We start from the raw sequence: 21155 nt of genomic DNA, 5'->3' as shown, positions 1-21155 counted from the left end.
TAGTTACAAAGTAACTAATTACAGTAACTACATTACTTTTTTTGGTAACTAAGTAAAGTAACTAGTTACAATACTAATATTGGTAACTACACTACTTTACTAGGCTATAGGAAGTAACTACACTACTTTACTAGGCTATAGGAAGTAACTACACTACTTTACTAGGCTATAGGAAGTAACTACACTACTTTACTAGGCTATAGGAAGTAACTACACTACTTTACTAGGCTATAGGAGGTAACTACACTACTTTACTAGGCTATAGGAATGCGCTTTCCTGCGTTACCCAAGCCGTGCGATACAATCGTTATTTCGAAGAATAGAGAGGGATGAAGTTTATGACTTTTTGTTGCACTTTATGTTTTATTCTGTTTTTTCAGGTTTTGTTCTCATGTTTCCCAAAGCCTGTGTTTATACAATAAACTCTATGCAGAAAGAGAGTCATGTATCTTCTTCTACACGGTCAATTAAGAAAGAGGAAAGTAAAGTAATAAGTAGTGAAGTTACTTTTCAAATGCAGTAACTAGTAAAGTAATCTCATTACAATTTACAGAAGTAACTAGTAACTAGTAACTAGTTACATTTTTTGAGTAACTACCCCAACACTGGTCGTGGCCACATGTAAACAGCGTTCAGTCCATACATGTGAGGTATCGCCGCAAACATTAGAGCAAGAGAAATAATTCTAGCCCAAGACCTCCTCTGTAACTCTAAACTGGTAACCTGTAAAAAATGATAAAGTGCTGCCTATGCAGATTTTTAAGTACCGAAGTTTGGCGCCATTCCACGAGTGTGCGCAATTTTAAAGCGTGACATGCTAGGTATGCATTTACTCGGCGTAACATCATCTTTCACATTATACAAAAAAATTGGGCTAACTTTAGTGTTTTTTTTTTTTTTCAATTAATAAAACAGTTTTTTTCCAAAAAGAAATGCGTTTGAAAAATTGCTGCACAAATACGATGTGACATGAAAAGTTGCAATGACCGAAACTTTATTCCCTAAGGTCTCTGCTGAAAAAAAAAAAAAATATAATGTTTGGGGGTTCTGAGTAATTTTCTAACAAAAAAAGATGATTTTTACATTTATGAGCGGAGTGCCATAATTGGCCCGGTATAGAAGTCGTTAATGATGATTCTGGCTCAGTTCACACAATTGCGAGCCGCGCATTGCGGTTGAGGAAATCGCATTGATTTCAACATCCGCAACCACCCGTAGCCGAATCTCACTCTGAATAACAACCCCACGCATCTCAGCCCACAGCGTGGTCAATCAAATGAATGGGCTGCCGTGCCCGAGCAACTGCGGGACGCACAGCCCGCACTAGTGTGAACCCAGCCCTGGAGCTGGTTGACATCACACTGGTGTGTTAGAGAATACACTTTTTGCGCGTCCTTGCATGGCGCATTTTCAGAAAGTCCATTCATTTCAATGGGCTGCTGAATGTGTGGGAAATCACAAAAAAATCAGTGGGCATGATTCTTAAAATCTGCAGTACCATGTCGTTTGGTGCCCAGGAACGTCGCACCCACAATTGCAAGATGCATGGGGTACCATTAAGAATAATGGCACCCATGCGTCAGCATAGGCGTGCGCACCGGGTGTGCTGGGTGTGCCTGGGCACACCCTAATCATCCCATTTGCATTAGTATTATCCAGGGGCGGCACCAGGTGGGTGGTTGGGGGTGCTAGTGGTCAGTGTAAATGCCCCCATTATATTAAAGACTAGGTTCAACCCTAGGAGGAACATGTTGCATCCGTATTTAGTGTGTAAGGTAATAGGTTCCTCCCACCACCTAAGCTTCCTCCCTGTGCCAGCAGGTGGCGATCAGATGTGTTTGAGCTTTGGGGTGCACACCCTAATGCAATAGGCAGTGCACACCTATGTGCGTCAGCGAGTTTCTGATCAAAGAGCTGCAGTAATTTGTGTCTTTTATATCTGCCCAGAGTTATACTTTAATTCAGGTTCAAATTTCAATCAGTGGCCGAAGTTTATCTGACGAGTCAGGGTGAAGACATTTCATTGGGTGACATTTCATCTGAGTTATATTGATGATCGTTAATAGTCTGAAGTTTTTATTTTCCTCTTTCCCCCCACTAGTACCGGAGATGACGAGCTCCCTGGCAATCTGGGCTTTATGGACCAGGTGGCGGCCCTTCATTGGGTGCAGGAGAACATCGCTGATTTCGGGGGTGATCGGCACTCTGTCACCATATTCGGAGAGTCTGCCGGTGGAGTCAGCGTCTCAGCTTTGGTAAGATCCGTCTCTGCAGAGAATTAAGAAAACTGATCTTCTTCCATGAAAATCTGGATTTGCCAAATGTCAATAAAGGAGAAAACTCTGGGAAGGAATGGAGGAATCTGAGTCTCTGCTGACCAGGGACTCCAGGCAGGATCAGTTTTTAGAGGAGAACTCCAGGCTGGAAGGACTACAACCTCTGCCTTGTGTTAGTCTCATCTTCGCCATCACAGAATCTTCCAGAAGGTCTATATATTCATCAATACTATCCCCTTCTCTTTCAGGTGTTGTCACCCTTAGCTAAAGGATTGTTCCACAAAGCCATCGCCGAGAGCGGATTCATCACCATGAGCAGCCTAGTGGCCAGTAAGCCAGAGGAACTCACCGTCTACCAAGATGTAAGTCCACTATCCCATGTGTGGGGGTGCACTAGAGTGTGAGCTTCTCTGCTATACAGACTGATGTGACTGGCTCAGCGTTCTCTGTACAGCAATGCATATGTTAAAACTATATAAATGTATAATAATAGGGTGTGACTGTGGGGGGGGGGGGGGGCATTAGAGTGTAAGCTCTTCTGGTGCAGAGACAGATGTCCATGGTTCAGTGTTCTCTGTACAGCACTACAGTATATGCCAGAGCTATATACGGTAAATGTATAATAATAGTGTGTGACTGTGGGGGGACATTAGAATGTAAGCTCCTCTGGTACAGAGGCTGATGTGACTGGCTCAGTGATCTCTGTACAGCACTGCAGTATATGTTAGAGCTATATTATTGTATAATGATGTAGCACCCTATAGGTAGGTGCTAGGTAAAAGTATAGTGGGCCTTGGCTGCCTGACAGCAGGGCCATGATTTTAGCTGGGCTGTCATGTCTCCCAGGTGTGTCTGCTGAGAGGGGAGTCTCCCCACTGGCTCCCTGAGAGGATTCTCATTGGGCAGTGGAGGAAACCCAATCAGAGACACACTTAGCCCTGTATCTACCCCAGAAGGCAGATTCTGCCGCAGAGGATTCTGGGAGTGGGTATAAGTTTTGAGGGAATGCATGACGCAGTGTCTTTGGCGGGAAGCAAAGTCCCAGGAGGGAGAGTATGGCTGTCTCTTCTCCTGTCAGAAGGATCGGGTGGCTGCCTGGGAATCCAGAGAGTGCTGAGTTGGGCTGCAGAGGGGATCCGGTGTGCCGAGGAGTCAGTGGAAGAAGAGGCGTTCAGTTCCAGGAAAGCCTGCCAAGGTCGTGAGTACTGCCCCTAGGGGTCTGCCAAGTGTAGAGGGGACCACTCCAGAGAAGGTTCCAGGGATCCAGGAGTCAGCTAGCTGTAAAGGGGGTGCCTAGTCTGAGGACCCTAAAGTGTTAGAGGGGGTACCTAGTCAGAGGACCCGAAAGTGTAAAGGGGGTACCAGTGGTTGGGCCCTGAAGAGTCAGTGTACAGTGTGCAGTGTACAGAGTTAAGAGTTGCAGCAGCACAAGCAGTGACAAGGAGCTACCTCAGCCAGTGAAGGGTTGAAGGGAGCTGTTCAGTGACTTTTGAGGTAAATCGAGTGTCCGGAGTCAGGAGTTCTACAGTCCTGGATCTTCTGAGTTAACAAACAAGTTAAAATCGAGGTTCCAGCACTAATTCAGCCAAGTGGTATTTGCAAGCGTCAGGAAGCGCTGGTCGGCATTCAGGTGGTGCCAAGACAGCACTAGTGGGCATTTTTGTACAAAGTCCCAGTTAAGACTAGAAGAGCCAGAGGAGTATCCCATTCATTCCCTTCTCCCATCCCCAAACTACAATAAACAAAACAAACCAAAGATGCCGGAATGGTCATTGTCTCAGTTCTCACACCTGGGTTCACAACTTAAATTTCTTGGGAGTGTTACCGGTGCTAATGACAGACCCACCTCAGGCCCGAGGCCTGGAAACATTGCTACAATAATAGTGTGTGTGACGGTGTGGGGGCATTAGAGTGTAAGCTCCTCTGCTACAGAGATGTGACTGGCTCAGTGTTCCCTCTACAACATCGTGGTATATGTCAGAGCTATATAAATGTATATTAATAATAGTGTGTGACTGAGGGGGGATTTTAGAGTGTAAATTAAAAAAAAAAAAAAATCTTACAAACATACAACATAATAAAAACATATTTACATAAATGCAGAATAAATAAAATTCATAGACTGTCAGACAGCAGTTATGGGGACTGGACATTCCTCCACACTTTTGTCCAGGCCCCTGGCCTCCACCTGTCCTTTTCAAGACCCCGAATCTTCCCAACCTCACCCAGAATGTTGTGCACCACCACCTCGACAGGAAGGACTTTTTTCCAAGTTGAAACCTGACACCATGCATTCCATGTGAAGTAACAGACTATTAAGCTAACTAGAAAAAGTATTTCAAAATCAAAATCCTGATGTGTCTCAAAAGACCCGTACGACCACTCTGCATAACTCAAGCGGGAAAGGAAAGGGATACCCAGAGCCCCACCCACCCGCTTATAGACTATTGAAGGGGCACTGAAGTAACAAATAGTGCATGGTCTCCTCCCCACCGCCACACTCCACTCTTGGACAATCACGGTTCTCCACAGAGAGATGCTTCAAGTTGCCCTTCACATAGAGTCTGCCATAGAATGAGCACCAGGCTAAATCCCGAAACTTGAAAGGGATTCTCTCCAGATTAATCAAAACGCAGAACCTCCCTCATAACAGGCCTGGGCAATGCCTCAAGTCCAGTGGCTTGCTAAAGGCAGGTTCAATAACCCTCCTCTCCAGGGCCTTCCTAGGAAAATACTATTTTCCTCCATGGTCACTCGCTATAGCCGAAGCATTTTCATGGCACAGGGCAATGTAAGCCGGGAGCTTACCATGTCAGACCCTCAGACTTTTCACTGGCCCACCATTCTCCCAGCTTCGCAGAAAAGGCCTAAACCAGGACTGAAAAATACCAACCTACCTTGACATCAGAGAAAAAAAAAATAACCATACCTAGGCCACCCATCCGCCTGGGAAGGTAGGTTACAGACCTCTTAATGAGGTTCAGTTTGTTCCCTCATAACAGCTGGAAGAAACAGCTGTAGATCTTCGCATAGAAAGACAATGGCAAAACACAGACAAAGCTGACATACAGAATTACCGGGATCTTTAGAGAGTAAGCTCATCTGGTGCAGGGACTGATGTGACTGGATCAGTGTTTTACTGATGAGATTTCTGACCGGGGTTTCTGTGTTCCCCCTGCAGTTGGTGTCGGGGCTGTTCGGCTGTAAAGTGTCCTCGGTCGTGGAGTGCCTAAAGCTAAAATCAGAGGAGGATATCTTGTCTGCTGCTGCAAAGATGGTACGTCATATCCCAGGATGCCACATTGGGTATCTTAGAAAGATTTTTTAAAGCTGAACTCTGGGCACAAAAGTTTTCATGTAAATGTATTCCTCACAAGCCACAAAGGATATAAATCCAATTTGTGTGCACAAAATATCTTTATAAACCCAGATATTACCTTAAAGTAGCAGTGACATCGTCGCTGTATGTATAATGTGCAGAGAGCAGAGCTGTGGGAGGGGCCCATTAGGCTCCAGCCGCTACAGAAACCTACAGGAGGGGGCGGAGACCAGACCAGTCAGCCCAAACAAGTGGAGAGAGCAGAAGTGAGGGGTTGATCACATGACCACCATGGCTGGCTGTCACAGTGGTCATTTGATCAGGAGCTGGTCAGGCTGGCTCTCAATCATTAGAGTAGAGAAAGCACTGCTGCCCATTGACCCACATGTGCGGCATGTGGACATTTTTAGTCATTGTGAGGGGACAGGGTCCAGGGGATGTGGTTGGCCATGGAAAGGAGCATGGCAACTTTCTCAGTGGTAACAGGGCTGATGGAGGAAAGTATTGAGTGTGGTGTTGGATCTGATGTGTTGGTTTGGGGAGGTAGTTAGGCACTGGATATCTCATCACGAATTGTGTAGATTTTGCTTTTGAAATAATTGGCTTTCTCCTGGGCAGTAAGCATGTGGGTGGGTGGAGGCAGTGGGGGTTAAAGCGGAGTTCCGGCCTCGGGGGTGAAATTTAGCTAAAAATACCCCCCCGGGACAGTCAGGGCTAGTACATTCCACAATGGATAGCCTCTGTACTGTCTCAGGTCGCACTTACCTTTTAGAAGAAATACTTACCTTGAAAATTTCTTCTCCAGCGCTGCCATCTCGGATGTGGGCAGCTAAAGTCAGCGCGTCCTCTTCTGCGTCCTCTTCCGTGTCCTCTTCTCCCAGAATGCGCCTGCACCGGCCCCGCTCGTCACTTCCGGTGCGGGCGCGTCATCCCTCCGCAGCTTCTGGGCATGCCCAGAAGCTGTTTAGCAGGGAACAAGGCGCCCGCACCGGAAGTGACGAGCGGGGCCGGTGCAGGCGCATTGATTCCTGGGGGCGATGACGTTCAGCTCCCAGGAATCAATGCAAGGAGGAAGTGACGGCGCGGGTGGAGGAAGAGGAAGAAAGGTAAGTATATTTTCTTCAATAACAAGGTAGGTAAACAAAAAAAATCGTAACTATCCATTTGTTTTTCAGGTGACCTAAAGCAAGCGGATGGCCCAAAATCGATTATTGTGATTTTGAGTCCGGAACTCCGCTTTAAAGTAAAGAATTAGGGGTAGAAAAGAGTTGACGATGTTTGGATGAGAGGGTTTTGATGAGAGTGGTGTAGTAGGTTTGTTTAGCAGTGTGGAGGCAGGAGTTGTATTTGAGAAGGGCAGTTTTTTAGAAGGTAAATTTTTGCAGGGTTTTAGTTTTACACCACGCTCGCAGCACTGCTCTTTAGATTTTGGTTTTGTCAGGGTTGTACTAGACGAGGCCTGGTTCTGTGTGTAGAAAGAGGAGTGACTGTGTCCAGGGAGGATGACCGTATGTGGTTGTAGATGGAAGTGGTCAGGTCTGAGCAGGACATTCATGATACGAATCTCCCGTTCCACCACATATCAAAGATGCTCTATTGCAGGGATCCTCAAACTACGGCCCTCCAGCTATTGCGGAACTACACTTCCCATGAGGCATTGTAAAACTCCAACATTCACAGACATGACTAGGCATGATGGGAATTGTAGTTCCAGAACAACTGGAGGGCCATAGTTTGAAGACCCCTGCTCTATTGGATTAAGATGTGGTGTGGAGACCACTAGAGTACAGTGAGCTCATCATCATGTTCAAGAAACTAGTTCCAGATTATGAGTATATACTGTGTGTGTATATATATATATATATATATATATATATATATATATATATATTATAGAAAACAAGTGAATTCCTTTAGGCTTGTCCCCCCCCCCCCCCCCCAGTGACAACGTTGGTGACGATATCCCAGACTGTATTGTTGACAACAGCAACCTTAAGAAATATTTATCTTTGGTCTTTTTTTCAGGGATTTCTGACATTGCCAGCCTGCGTGGATGGCGTCTTCCTACCCAAACCGGGGGAGGAGATCCTGGCCAACAAGGAGAACAACCGAGTCCCCCTCCTCCTGGGTGTCTGTAACCAAGAATGCGGCTGGATTCTCCCCATGGTAATGTCATCTATATCCCATCTTCCACCAATCATCACCCAGACAGGGATCTGCCATTCATAATATCACTGATTTATATAATCTATAACTCTAGCCAAGCTTTTTTTGATTTTTGGATGCAGTGAGAAAGAGTTAAAACTGATGTCAGGTCTTTACCTCAGTCTATGACCCCCTCAGGAGGATTCTCCCTCACTTCTTGTCCTTGTGATGCTCATACGAGAAATGGGGGACTAACACATCATCCAAAGCTCTACCTGTCCCCCACTGCTAAAAAAATGTTTCTCCCTACTACACCCAAAGGTGAAAAAAAATCTGGGGCTTTGCATACACTTAAATTCCCTGAAAATTCCAATCCACGCATCATAAGAGATCATTTCTGGTGTATGGCCCCCCTATCCTTATCCCACAATAGATCACAGAGGGGGAAGAGTTATATTATTACATTGCACTGCCATTGCACCCCCCACCATACCCCAATAGATCACAGAGGAGGTAGTGTCATATTATTATTATTACATTGCACTGGCATTGCCCCCCCCCCCCCACCATACCCCAATAGATCACAGAGGAGGTAGTGTCATATTATTATTATTATTATTACATTGCACTGCCACTGCACCCCCCCCCCCCCCCACACCATACCCCAATAGATCACAGAGGGGGTAGTGTCATAATAATATTATTATTACATTGCACTGGCATTGTCCCCCCCCCCCACCTTACCCCAATAGATCACAGAGGAGGTAGTGTCATAATATTATTATTATTACATTGCACTGGCATTGCCCCCCCCCCCCCATACCCCATTAGATCTCAGAGGAGGTAGTGTTATAATATTATTATTATTACATCGCACTGGCATTATTGTCCCCCCCCCCCCCACCATACTCCAATAGATCACAGAGGGGGTAGTGTCAAATTATTATTACATTGCACTGCTACTGCACCCCCCCCCCCCCCACACCATACCCCAATAGATCACAGGTGGGGTAGTACCATACCCCAATAGATCACAGAGGGGTTAGTGTCAAATTATTATTATTACATTGCACTGCACCCACCGCCCCCCCCCCCCCCCACACCATACCCAATAGATCACAGAGGGGGTAGTGTCATAGTATTTTTATTACATTGTACTGCTGTGCCCCCCTCCAATCCCCAATACATCACAGAAGGGGTTTTATGATGTTATTATATTTAATATTAGCACATTGCATTCCTGTGACCAACCCCCAATTCCCCAATTTAGCACAGAAAGGGTATTATAATATGATTATATTTAGTCATAATATTATTACAATGCATTCCTGTGAGCCACCGCCGCAGCGCCCCCCCCCCCCCCCCAATTCCCCAATTCCCCAATATATCACAGAGGGGGTAGTATCATATTATTATTATTACATTTAAGACATTGAACTGCTGTGCCCCTCCCAATCCCCCAATCACAGAGAGAGTTTTATCCTAATATTACTTTTATTATTATTATTATTATTATCACATTGTATTCTCTTGACCCCCATCCCCCGAGATGTTACAGAGGGGATGGTATCATATTATTTTTATTAATATTATCACAATGAACTCTTGCGCCCCCCATCCCTGATACATCACAGTGGGGTTATTGTCATTTCTGTGTCTTTGTCCACTTTGTTGCAGTTAATGCATCTGTCTGAAATAAAGGAAGGAATGGATAGGGAGACGGTACAGAGGATGATCAGTGAATTTCCCAACCTGGTGAGTTAAGATGAGATGAACGAACATTTATAAACATGAATCTCTGTATAAATAAGTGACATTTTTCATGTGATATGTGACTATTCGTGCCGGTTCACTCTATGTCGCTCCTACTTCGGGGGCGACCTGTGAAGTCCCGTGCACCGCGACTTCGGAGCGACTTGCAGGGACTTCATATAATGAATGTCTATGCAAGTCGCTCCGAGGTGGCCCTGAAGTAGTACAGGAACCTTTTTCTAAGTCGGAGCGACTTGTGTCGCTCCTATTAAAACGGCTCCTGTAGCACTGCATGGACCGCGACCGACCGCAACTTGTCAGGCTGACAAGTCGCCTGACAAGTCGCGGTAGTGTGAATGGGCAGTTCAGGCTTATATTGCGGGGTTAATAATCTGAGAAGCAACAATGTATAACATTTACTATATACATGGCGCCTCTTTGGGGTGTCTATTTATGTATTAATCCTATAGATCTCAATATGTAAAAACACATTGTCTGCTTAGCTCCACCCCCTGTCCCGCCTCCTTGCTCCCCTTGTACAGTCTTGCTTTAGGGATGCTGTAAAACAATAAGAACCCCTCCCCCCTCATGTTTGCCCAATCAGATTTGATGAGACTTGTCATGTCGAAAACTAACCAATAAAACATGAGTGGATTCCTCCTTCCCTGAACATAGAGGAATAGAAATGATTTGGCCCCCAGACATTCTAGATCAGGGGTCCTCAAACAACGTCCCTCCAGCTGTTGCGGAACTACACATCCCATGAGGCATTGTAAGACTCTGACATTTACAGACTCGACTAGGCATGATGGGAGTTGTAGTCAGGGCAGGACTGGGAATAAAAACCAGCCCTGGAAATAATTTCATACCAGCCCCATAGCATTATTATACCGGCCCAACAGCATAACGCCATTTTTTTTGTTCATAAAAGGGAAAACCATGCATTTTAAAGCACATTTGAAGAGTGTATTTTAGAGACGACAGATATGAAAGCACATTGGGCTTTATTATAATATATATATATATATATAAAGAAAGTTCCGGTTAAAAGTGGTGAAGGTGGAGAAATCCAGGGGGACCCCAGGAACTCTGGGAATGTGTGTGTGTGTGTGTGCGGGGGGGGGGGGATAATGATATAAGGGGAGCCTTTATATTAATGCCCTCTTACATTATTGTATTCCCCTTCCCCCCCCTTACATCAATGACCCCCCCCCCCCTCAGACTTGCCTGGTGGCGCTGTCCCTGATCTCCTCTCAGGTGCACCATGCAGGGCTCAGTTAGTCGGCTCCAGCTTGGTGGCTCTGGTTTTATCCTATAGTCTCCTCTCAACAGTCCACATACATCAGATTTCTCCTATGACCCCCATCGCAGCACTCCAACTCTTGATTCCTTTCCAGACTCCCCCTCAGAGACTGCAGGCATTATAAAAGACAAGAGATAGTCAGAGGCTGCAGACATGGTACAAGAGATGGTCAGAGACTGCAGACATGATACAAGAGATGGCCAGAGACTGCAGACATGATTCAAGAGATGGCCAGAGACTGCAGACATGATACAAGAGATGGTCAGAGACTGAGGACATGATACAAGAGATGGTCAGAGACTGCAGACATGATACAAGAGATGGTCAGAGGCTGCAGACGTGATACAAGAGATGGTCAGAGACTGCAGACATGATACAAGAGATGGCCAGAGACTGCAGACATGATACAAGAGATGGTCAGAGACTGAGGACATGATACAAGAGATGGTCAGAGACTGCAGACATGATACAAGAGATGGCCGGAGACTGCAGACATGATTCAAGAGATGGCCAGAGACTGCAGACATGATTCAAGAGATGGCCAGAGACTGCAGACATGATACAAGAGATGGCCAGAGACTGCAGACATGATACAAGAGATGGTCAGAGACTGAGGACATGATACAAGAGATGGTCAGAGACTGCAGACATGATACAAGAGATGGCCGGAGACTGCAGACATGATTCAAGAGATGGCCAGAGACTGCAGACATGATTCAAGAGATGGCCAGAGACTGCAGACATGATTCAAGAAATGGCCAGAGACTGCAGACATGATACAAGAGATGGTCAGAGACTGAGGACATGATACAAGAGATGGTCAGAGACTGAGGACATGATACAAGAGATGGTCAGAGGCTGCAGACATGATACAAGAGATGGTCAGAGACTGCAGACATGATACAAGAGATCAATGCAGCCTCACCAGTGCCCATCAAATGTAGCCTCACCAGTGCCCATCAAATGTAGCCTCACCAGTGCCCATAAAATGCAGCCTCACCAGTGCCCATAAAATGCAGCCTCACCAGTGTCCATCAAATGCAGCCTCACCAGTGCCCATCAAATGCAGCCTCACCAGTGCCCATCAAATGCAGCCTCATCTGTGCCCAGCAAATGCAGCCTAATGCGTGCCCACCAAATGCAGCCTCATCCGTGCCCACCAAATGCAGCCTAATCCGTGCCCACCAAATGCAGCCTCATCCGTGCCCACCAAATGCAGCCTCATCCATGCCTACCAAATGCAGCCTTATCAGTGCCCACCAAACGAAGCCTACCTGTGCCTGGATCACATACATCAGCAATCTCCTGCGGTGTCAGGGAGCTTGGGTTTGAATTGCCCAGGATGCCACTGTAAGAAAGTCCCGCCTCCTATAATCATGTGTAGCACCACCCCCGCAGGAGCTGCTGATTATATTATTGGGTCTACACCCTGCCTAACAACCCAATCAAATTGGCTCGATCCCTCCTCAGGCACAACTGACCCAGAATAGGACTGGACTATCAAATAGATACACAGGTTGGAATACAATACTTCACTATGCAACAATACCTTGTTACCTTCTTGAATAGTAGTCCTTCTGGGTGACACAATGGAACAACGCACAAGATTGTAATTAACCAAACTTAGTTTACTATATATCAAATTGAATAGGGGAGATACAATACAATACAATACAAGTCCATAAAAGGTTATTTAAAACAGCTTTAAAAAGGTAAAAGAATACCCCCACACTCCTCCTGCATTAAGGCTAGACACAGTACCAGGTAGGTGGGCCTATCTGAGTCCCTCCCCCAGAGTTCTCTTCTTTCTTGTTGATCTTCGCTAGCAAGGTTATTGAATAGAGCTCATTTGTAATCCAGATTAGGAATAAAGATCAAGAGAGAGAAAACAACGAGCTGTTAGTTGTCACCGCAGGGTGTCTGCGTAACTGAGCAATAACTTCTGCGAGAGAGATAAGCCTCTGGCGACTCCTTTACAGACCTTATTGTTTGTCTATGAGTCTCCTGAGAGAGTATGGTGATAAACCCCGGGGTTTTATCACCTCCTGCTGCGCTACCGCTATCTGTAGATAAAACTGTCTCTTCAGCAGATAAAGTCAGTTATTGGGCATGTGCCCTCTCACCAACAGAAGTTTCTCCTTCGCGCGCTTCCACTGCGGTCTCAGTCCTTTGGCTATATGCCAGCCGCGCGGGGTCCTTCTGGCGGATGACTTCCGGTCTCGGCAAACAGCAGTATGACCTCCAGGAATGTGCCTCGTGCTTGAGATGGGACGGTTCCACGTCGTCCCTCCAGGCTAAAAGGCTCTAGCCCAATATCCAGTGTCAGTCCTTCACTCTCGCTCGCTGGTTCCTCAGAGTCCAGCGCAGAAAGGCCCCCCCTTCGCGCGCTTCTCTCTTCCTTTAAATAACCTCCCCCATAGTGCCGTGCGGTGCAGCCGTGCACCCTGGATCTTGCAAAGCAGCCTGGGAGATGTAGTTTCTTCATCTTGTGAAAAGGAAGTCACAGCCCGGGAAATTCCATGCAGCTACCACTAGAGGGAGCCTAGTTCCTGGATCTTGCAAAGCAGCCTGGGAGATGTAGTTTCTTCATCTTGTGAAAAGGAAGTCACAGCCCGGGAAATTCCATGCAGCTACCACTAGAGGGAGCCTAGTTTCTTCCCACATATCAAACAGTGTCTTTAGGCATGTTTAACCCCGCTACACACTCCCCCCACTTGAGAAACTTTGGTCCCCAAAGAGGTCAACAGTATGTACCCTAGTGCATAGGTTGGCATTATACAACAAAAACATTAACATTTTGCTGAAATAAGTCAATCTGAATACATCCAATTTTGTATTCTAATAGCAGTGCAACAGTAAAACGATAAAGTGCAATTAATAAGCAAATAAGTGATTTCTACAGTGTTAATATAGTGCTGATTTCTAGTGCTTTTATATAGTGCTCCTTTAAAAAGCACATGTGCCTTTGCAATTTCTTAAACACTTACATCTTAAAGTTTGTGTTGAAAAAAAACATCAAAAGGTGAGAAAGAGAAAAAAACATATAGTGAGGTCAGAGCAACAAAATGTGCACAAACATTAACTCACAAAGTAAACCAAATTGTGAACATCAAAAACTGTGCTTATTATAATGGCCAAACCCAATATCCTTATGTACAAACTTAAATGCAAACGTTTTCTACTTCAATACTTTGTTCTCATGATCTCTCACAGACCCCCCAAAACTTGGGTGGCTTGTACAGTTGTGCCTGGGGGTGAGCTAGGGTTGTCCCCCACCAAATCTACAGTGGAGGAACTAGGCTGGTCAGGAGATCTTTTGGAGGTAAAAACAGCTTCTTCCGAACATTCACCCAATTGATCATAGGTCAGTCTCTTAGGTGGGTGAATGACTCTCCTTTCCCTCTGTTCCCGTGGAGGCATGCTCTCAGAGGTGCTAGGATCAGGCACTTCTGAGGATTCTTCAATGTCCCCCTCCTCATGTTCCAACACAGAGGAACCTGATGGTTCAAGAGAGGTCAGTTCTTCTTCAGAGAAGGGTGCAACCTCCTCCTCAGGATCTTCATCCTCAGCTGCTTCTTCTGGAAGCATATGAAAGGGTATGAATTCAGGGGCTTCTGCCCGAAGGGCTCCTCTATCAGCCAAGTCAGATGAAGACAGGGAGGCAGGTGTGGGTTCTGGCAACTGAGATGACCACAACCAGTCGGGTACCTCCTCTTCATCTTCCAAATCTTCAGATGGAGAACTTCCCTCTCCCTCATCTGGGAGCGTCGTCTGAGATCTGGTAACTGGTCTGGACCGGCGAGAAGTCGAAGGGGCCTCTGACACGTCTTCCACAGGGGGCATACGAACCGCTTCAGAGAGAGGCAGCAAATGGTTCCGATGCCAAGCCTTCAATGGACCCACACTTCCTTCAGGCCGAATTTGGTACACAGGAAGGTTTGGCAGTTGCTTGCAGATAACATAAGGTTGGGACTTCCAGCGGTCTGCCAACTTGTGTTTTCCCGGGACACCCAAGTTTCTCAACAAAACCCTGTCCCCTGGTTGCAGGTCATGGATCCGAACTTTTAGGTCGAAATTTTTTTTATTCCGCAGTCCACGTTGATCAGATGTGGCCTGAGCCTTGTCATAGGCCGCTTTCAGACTCTTCCGCAGTCGGTCCACATATCCTCTATGCGATGCTGAAGAGGTATGATCAGGCGAAATGCCAAAGGCCAAATCCACTGGCAACCGAGCCTCCCTTCCAAACATCAGCCGATAAGGGGAATATCCAGTAGCATCACTAACAGTGCTGTTGTAGGCATGCACAATGGCAGCTACGTGCTTGCCCCAATGCTGTTTCTTCTCTGAGCTCAAAGTCCCCAACATATCCAAAAGAGTCCTGTTAAATCGTTCAGGCTGGGCATCCCCCTGTGGATGGTAGGGAGTGGTTCTAGTCTTTTGAATGCCTAACATATCTAACAGTCTCTTGATCAGTCTGCTTTCAAAGTCCCTTCCCTGATCAGAATGGAGGCGCTGTGGTAACCCATAATGTACAAAGAACTTCTCTACAAGAACTTTGGCTACCGTTGAGGCCTTCTGATCCCTTGTTGGGAATGCTTGAGCATATCTGGTAAAATGGTCTGTTACCACAAGGACATTCCCCTGGCCACTCAGATCAGGCTCTAAGCAAAGGAAATCAATGCACACCAGCTCCATGGGTCCCTGACTTTGTAGATGGCCCATTGGGGCTGCTTGACGTGGCAGAGTCTTCCTCTGTATACACCGGACACAAGAATGACAGTATCCTTCAACTCCGGCCCTCATACAAGGCCAGTAGAACCTGTCCCTGACAAGCTGAAAGGTTCTTTCGGGCCCCAGATGGCCATGATTATCATGAAGAGCGGCCAGAACTCCCTCTCTGTATTTAGCTGGTAAGAACAGTTGCCACTTCTCCTCCAGATCTTCAGATGGACCTCTCCGGTAGGCCACTCCTTCTCTGATCTGTAACCGGGTCCACTCTCTATGCAACAGACGGGCCCCCTGAGGGGAGTCAGTTAGAAGCAACTCAGGGCTCTGGATCTCCAAGGCTTCCAAAAGAAGTTTTCCCAAAGGGTCTTCCAACTGCTCCTTCCGCAAGTCCCTTTTGGACAGCCGGGGCAAACCCTCCCCTTCAACCTGGGTCACCTGGCAGTAGCACTTGGGTACTCCGATAGCCGAAACCCCAATCTCTTCTGCTCTTGACCCTCCTCGGGATCGAAATTCAGTTCCCTGATATAGGGCACGCACCCCTTCTGGAGCCAAATGAGTCCATTCTTCCGCAGGTTCCTGTGGAACATGCAACCTTCTGGATAGGGCATCTGCATCCCTATTTCCGATTCCTGGCCGATACTTCAGGCTAAAATTGAAGCTAGAGAGGGCAGCCAACCATCGATGTCCTGTTGCATCCAGCTTGGCCGTAGTCAACAGATAGGTGAGGGGATTATTATCTGTCTTGACAATGAATTCAGCTCCGTACAGGTAGTCTTTCAATTTGTCAACCACTGCCCACTTCAAGGCCAAGAATTCAAGTTTGTGAGTAGGATAATTCCTTTCAGCAGGCAGTAGGCTTCTGCTCACATAGGCAACAGGTCGCAGATGACCCTCATGCTCCTGATAAAGTACCCCCCCCAGCCCATCTCGGCTGGCATCAACATGCAGTTCATATGGTTTTGTGGGGTCCGCATAGGCCAACACAGGGGCAGTGGTTAGGGTTTCCTTCAGCTGGACAAAGGCCCCTTCGCATTCCGGGGTCCACTGATCCTGGATGGATTCCTTAGCCTTCCGGGGGCCTATGGTGGACTTCGCCGGCTTTACCAACTCAGGGACATCATCTTCTTCATTCTTCAGGAGCTCATTTAGGGGTCGGGCAATCTGGGCGAACCCCTCCACAAACCTCCTGTAATAGGAGCAAAAGCCCAAGAATGACCGGAGTTCGGTCACATTTGTGGGTCTCGGCCAGGAAGCAACAGCATCCAGCTTGTCCGGGTCAGTGGCCACCCCTTCTTCAGACACGATATGGCCCAGGTAATGGACCGAGGACTGATAGAATTGGCACTTCTCAGGAGAAAGTTTCAGACCTTCTTCATGTAGCCTCTTCAAGACCTTTTCCAACCTCTCCTCATGTTCTTCTAAAGTTCTGCCAAACACGATAACATCATCCAAGTATACCAGTACCTCTATCAAATTCATATCTCCAACGGTCCTCTCCATCAGCCTTTGGAAGGTAGCAGGGGCCCCGGACAACCCCTGAGGCATGCGATTGAACTCAAAGAACCCCACAGGGGTGATGAAGGCTGTTTTCTCCCGATCTTCAGGGTGCATGGGGATCTGATAATACCCACTCTTTAAGTCCATCACACTGAACCACTTCGCCCCTGACAGACTCTGTAGGGCATCTTCGATTCGAGGAGTGGTATACTGGTCTGGGATGGTTCTTCTGTTCAGCGTTCGGTAGTCGATACAAAGCCTCAAAGATCCATTTTTCTTCCGGACTACCACTATCGGGGAAGCATACGGGCTCCTGGATTCTCGGATAATCCCGATCTTTTTGAGCTCTGCCAGCTGTTGACGTAGATCTTCTAAGTCACCTAAGGGGACTCGCCGGACTCTCTCCCTGAAAGGCTTGTCCTCACTCAGGCGGATCTTATGAGTGGCGCTCCTGGCACATCCCACGTCAAACTCGTCCTTAGAGAATATTTCCCTGCATCGAGCAAGTTGTGCCTTGGCCCTCTTCACCCATTCCGGCGGGAGGGCAGCGTTTCCAGAGCAAAGCTCCTCTATAACCGCTTCACCCTGTTCCTTTTCTTTGAAATCAATGGGGGCAACTGGGGTAGCCGGGTTGACTTGGCCCAGGAGCACTCTGGCCGGTACCTTCACTGGTGTAATAGAGGTGTTTCTGACACTCACTAAAACCCTTCCACGGTTTTCCTGTAACACCTTCAAAGGGATCACCTCAGGGATCACTTCTATCCCTCTCTGTCTCTCCTTTTGACCTGATTCAAAGATAATGAAGGGACCCGGCTGTTGCCATGTGAGTTTAACAGAAGCCTTAAAACAGGCCACCTCTCCTGGCTGTAAGACCTTTTCTGCTCTATCCAGCTTCCAGAGTCGTCCAACTCCTTCTGCGGGGGTCTCTTGCTCCAACACTAATCGTTGGTAGGCCTGCCGTAGCATGGGATGGATCCTTGGCGCCTGAGCATCTTGTCCCTGGACCAGTTGTATCAGAAGGCGCCTTACCAGGTCAGTGTTTGTTCCTACGATGAGAGAGCTTTTGTTGGCCCCTGGTGGACGAGGACAGACCACCGCTAAGGTGTCGAAGGTTTCCGCTTCACCAGCCACTGATGGATCAAAGGTCAACTTGATTGGCAGATACCCGTCATAGGGAAAACTTTGGGTCCCAATACCCCATATCTCCAGATCTTCCAACTTCTGCAAAGGTAGATGGGTAAGATATTTATCATAGAAGTCTCTATACAAAAGAGTCACCTGGGCCCCTGTGTCAAGGAGGGCTCTTGTGTAAATTCCTTCCACCTGAACCGAGACCACTGGGGAGGGCCCGACCAAGTTAGTTGGGAATTCTCTTGATGTAGCCTTGTTATCTGATTCAGTTCTCTGTACCCTGGCCCTCTTCTCCTTTTTCTTCCTTGATCTAGGCCCCCGCCGAATCCGGTGTGCATTGACTTTCCTTCCCTCAGTAACCCAGAGTCTAGAACTGGGGGTGTTATATTTGGGTCTGACCCCCTGACTCAGTTTCCCTGATCCTGCACCACTTCTGGACCACTGGCGGACACCCGGTTGACTCCTTCACCGGTGTCCTCTGAAGTTTCCCGCTGGCTCGCGAGGTTTCGCGGCAGCATTTCCTGAGCTGGGACATACCCTTCTAACATGCCCAACTCCCCCGCAGTTGAAACAAGTTAACAATCTTGCAGGCCGTGGCTCTGGATCTGTGCTGAGACTAACAGGTTCATCTGGCCTCTCCGATATACTCCCCTTGGGTAGAGTGGATACCTGACCAGTCAGGATGGACACCATTTCTATCAACTGAGACACTTGGGTCTTTAGGAGTTCAACTTGAGAGTCACCCTCTTCCACACTTATCACTCCAACCCGGGCAGTTGAGTCAAACTGCCGACTTTTCTTCTTGTTGTCCAACATGACCTCTTCCTCTCTGACCATTCGAATCAGATCGGGGTATTCTAGAATGCCGCCATCTCGACGAGTTCGTAACAGTATGGCAATGGGATCTAAAGGTTGAGCCCCTTTCAGAACCTGTCGTGCACGAGTCTCATCTATTTTCCGGGGGTCTATTCCTTTCTTTAACAGAATCTGGTGGATAATCCTATCCAGACGTTTAATGAATTCGGACAACTTCTCCCCCTCTTCTTGATAACAGTGGTCCAACTGGTAGAGAAGTTCAGCCGCGTTCTCCGTCCGACCAAACACATCTTGCAGAATGTCCAAATAATCCTGTGCAGTACAGTTCTTCTTGCTAAGCTTTAGATTACGTACAGCCTCTAATGCAGGTCCCCTTAAACTCTCTGTGATCCTCTGCTTCTTGTGCTGTTCTGGTACCTCCCATTCCTCCAAAGCCTGAGTGGCGGTATCCAGCCACTCTTCGAACCCATCTTCTGCTGAAGGCACAGGCTGTTTCCCAGAGAATGTCCGGAGCTTCCTATATCCAGTCATCAGATAGCTCGAGGAGTCCCTGCTACATTTTGCCACAATCTCCCCAAGAACAGCACACAGTTCTGAGCTAAAAGTCGACAAAGGTGATGACTCAGGATGCCCTTCTTGGACACCTTTTTCTTGGCTGGATACCCCAGGGGTGGTGGATGAGGGACCCGCAGTAGGAACTCCTGGATGTATCAGGAAAAGTTCTGTTTGGTCAATAGTTTTTACACTGTTTCCATTGAAATAATCAGGGACCCCTTTCCTCCACTCACACAGTGCATACGTGTGTGGGGCAGTGGTGTCAGTTTTTATGTCAATCACCCAGAATTTCCTGTCTGTGGATAGTGCCCTTAAAACAGGGAGGAGCTTTTCTTCAGTCCAGGCTTCTCCCTTGATTTCAACCACCAGGCCATTTTCCACTATGACATTCTCTTCCTTGCACCACTCAGCAGCAGCGACAGGATCCATTTCTGCGTGGGAGGGGATTCTGGGGCTGAGAGGGTTGTGTTGCAGGACTGTAGAAATCCCGGACGAGCCCCCACGTGTAGCACCACCCCCGCAGGAGCTGCTGATTATATTATTGGGTCTACACCCTGCCTAACAACCCAATCAAATTGGCTCGATCCCTCCTCAGGCACAACTGACCCAGAATAGGACTGGACTATCAAATAGATACACAGGTTGGAATACAATACTTCACTATGCAACAATACCTTGTTACCTTCTTGAATAGTAGTCCTTCTGGGTGACACAATGGAACAACGCACAAGATTGTAATTAACCAAACTTAGTTTACTATATATCAAATTGAATAGGGGAGATACAATACAATACAATACAAGTCCATAAAAGGTTATTTAAAACAGCTTTAAAAAGGTAAAAGAATACCCCCACACTCCTCCTGCATTAAGGCTAGACACAGTACCAGGTAGGTGGGCCTATCTGAGTCCCTCCCCCAGAGTTCTCTTCTTTCTTGTTGATCTTCGCTAGCAAGGTTATTGAATAGAGCTCATTTGTAATCCAGATTAGGAATAAAGATCAAGAGAGAGAAAACAACGAGCTGTTAGTTGTCACCGCAGGGTGTCTGCGTAACTGAGCAATAACTTCTGCGAGAGAGATAAGCCTCTGGCGACTCCTTTACAGACCTTATTGTTTGTCTATGAGTCTCCTGAGAGAGTATGGTGATAAACCCCGGGGTTTTATCACCTCCTGCTGCGCTACCGCTATCTGTAGATAAAACTGTCTCTTCAGCAGATAAAGTCAGTTATTGGGCATGTGCCCTCTCACCAACAGAAGTTTCTCCTTCGCGCGCTTCCACTGCGGTCTCAGTCCTTTGGCTATATGCCAGCCGCGCGGGGTCCTTCTGGCGGATGACTTCCGGTCTCGGCAAACAGCAGTATGACCTCCAGGAATGTGCCTCGTGCTTGAGATGGGACGGTTCCACGTCGTCCCTCCAGGCTAAAAGGCTCTAGCCCAATATCCAGTGTCAGTCCTTCACTCTCGCTCGCTGGTTCCTCAGAGTCCAGCGCAGAAAGGCCCCCCCTTCGCGCGCTTCTCTCTTCCTTTAAATAACCTCCCCCATAGTGCCGTGCGGTGCAGCCGTGCACCCTGGATCTTGCAAAGCAGCCTGGGAGATGTAGTTTCTTCATCTTGTGAAAAGGAAGTCACAGCC

General features: G+C 47.3%; 2 protein-coding genes across 2 annotated transcripts in view; both read left to right on the top strand.

The window, feature by feature from the left end:
* LOC309565292 (fatty acyl-CoA hydrolase precursor, medium chain-like) overlaps nucleotides 1-21155 on the top strand; it is a 109661-nt gene that overhangs the window by 81729 nt on the left and 6777 nt on the right. The window lies entirely within an intron of this gene.
* The window catches only part of LOC309565546 (fatty acyl-CoA hydrolase precursor, medium chain-like), a gene marked incomplete at its 3' end in the record, with an annotated part of 42758 nt that overhangs the window by 16464 nt on the left and 5139 nt on the right, over nucleotides 1-21155 (top strand). The window contains exons 5-9 of the mRNA XM_082270504.1: nucleotides 2102-2255; nucleotides 2525-2638; nucleotides 5458-5553; nucleotides 7621-7761; nucleotides 9418-9495. Of these exons, the coding sequence (XP_082126630.1) occupies nucleotides 2102-2255; nucleotides 2525-2638; nucleotides 5458-5553; nucleotides 7621-7761; nucleotides 9418-9495 (583 nt within the window). The remainder of the gene's footprint in view (nucleotides 1-2101; nucleotides 2256-2524; nucleotides 2639-5457; nucleotides 5554-7620; nucleotides 7762-9417; nucleotides 9496-21155) is intronic.

The sequence above is a fragment of the Pelophylax lessonae genome (assembly GCF_965119305.1).
Source record: "Pelophylax lessonae genome assembly, chromosome: 10".
NCBI lineage: Eukaryota > Metazoa > Chordata > Amphibia > Anura > Ranidae > Pelophylax > Pelophylax lessonae.
Note: the sequence above shows the minus strand (reverse complement) of the source record. Positions and strands in the feature narration are given on the sequence as shown.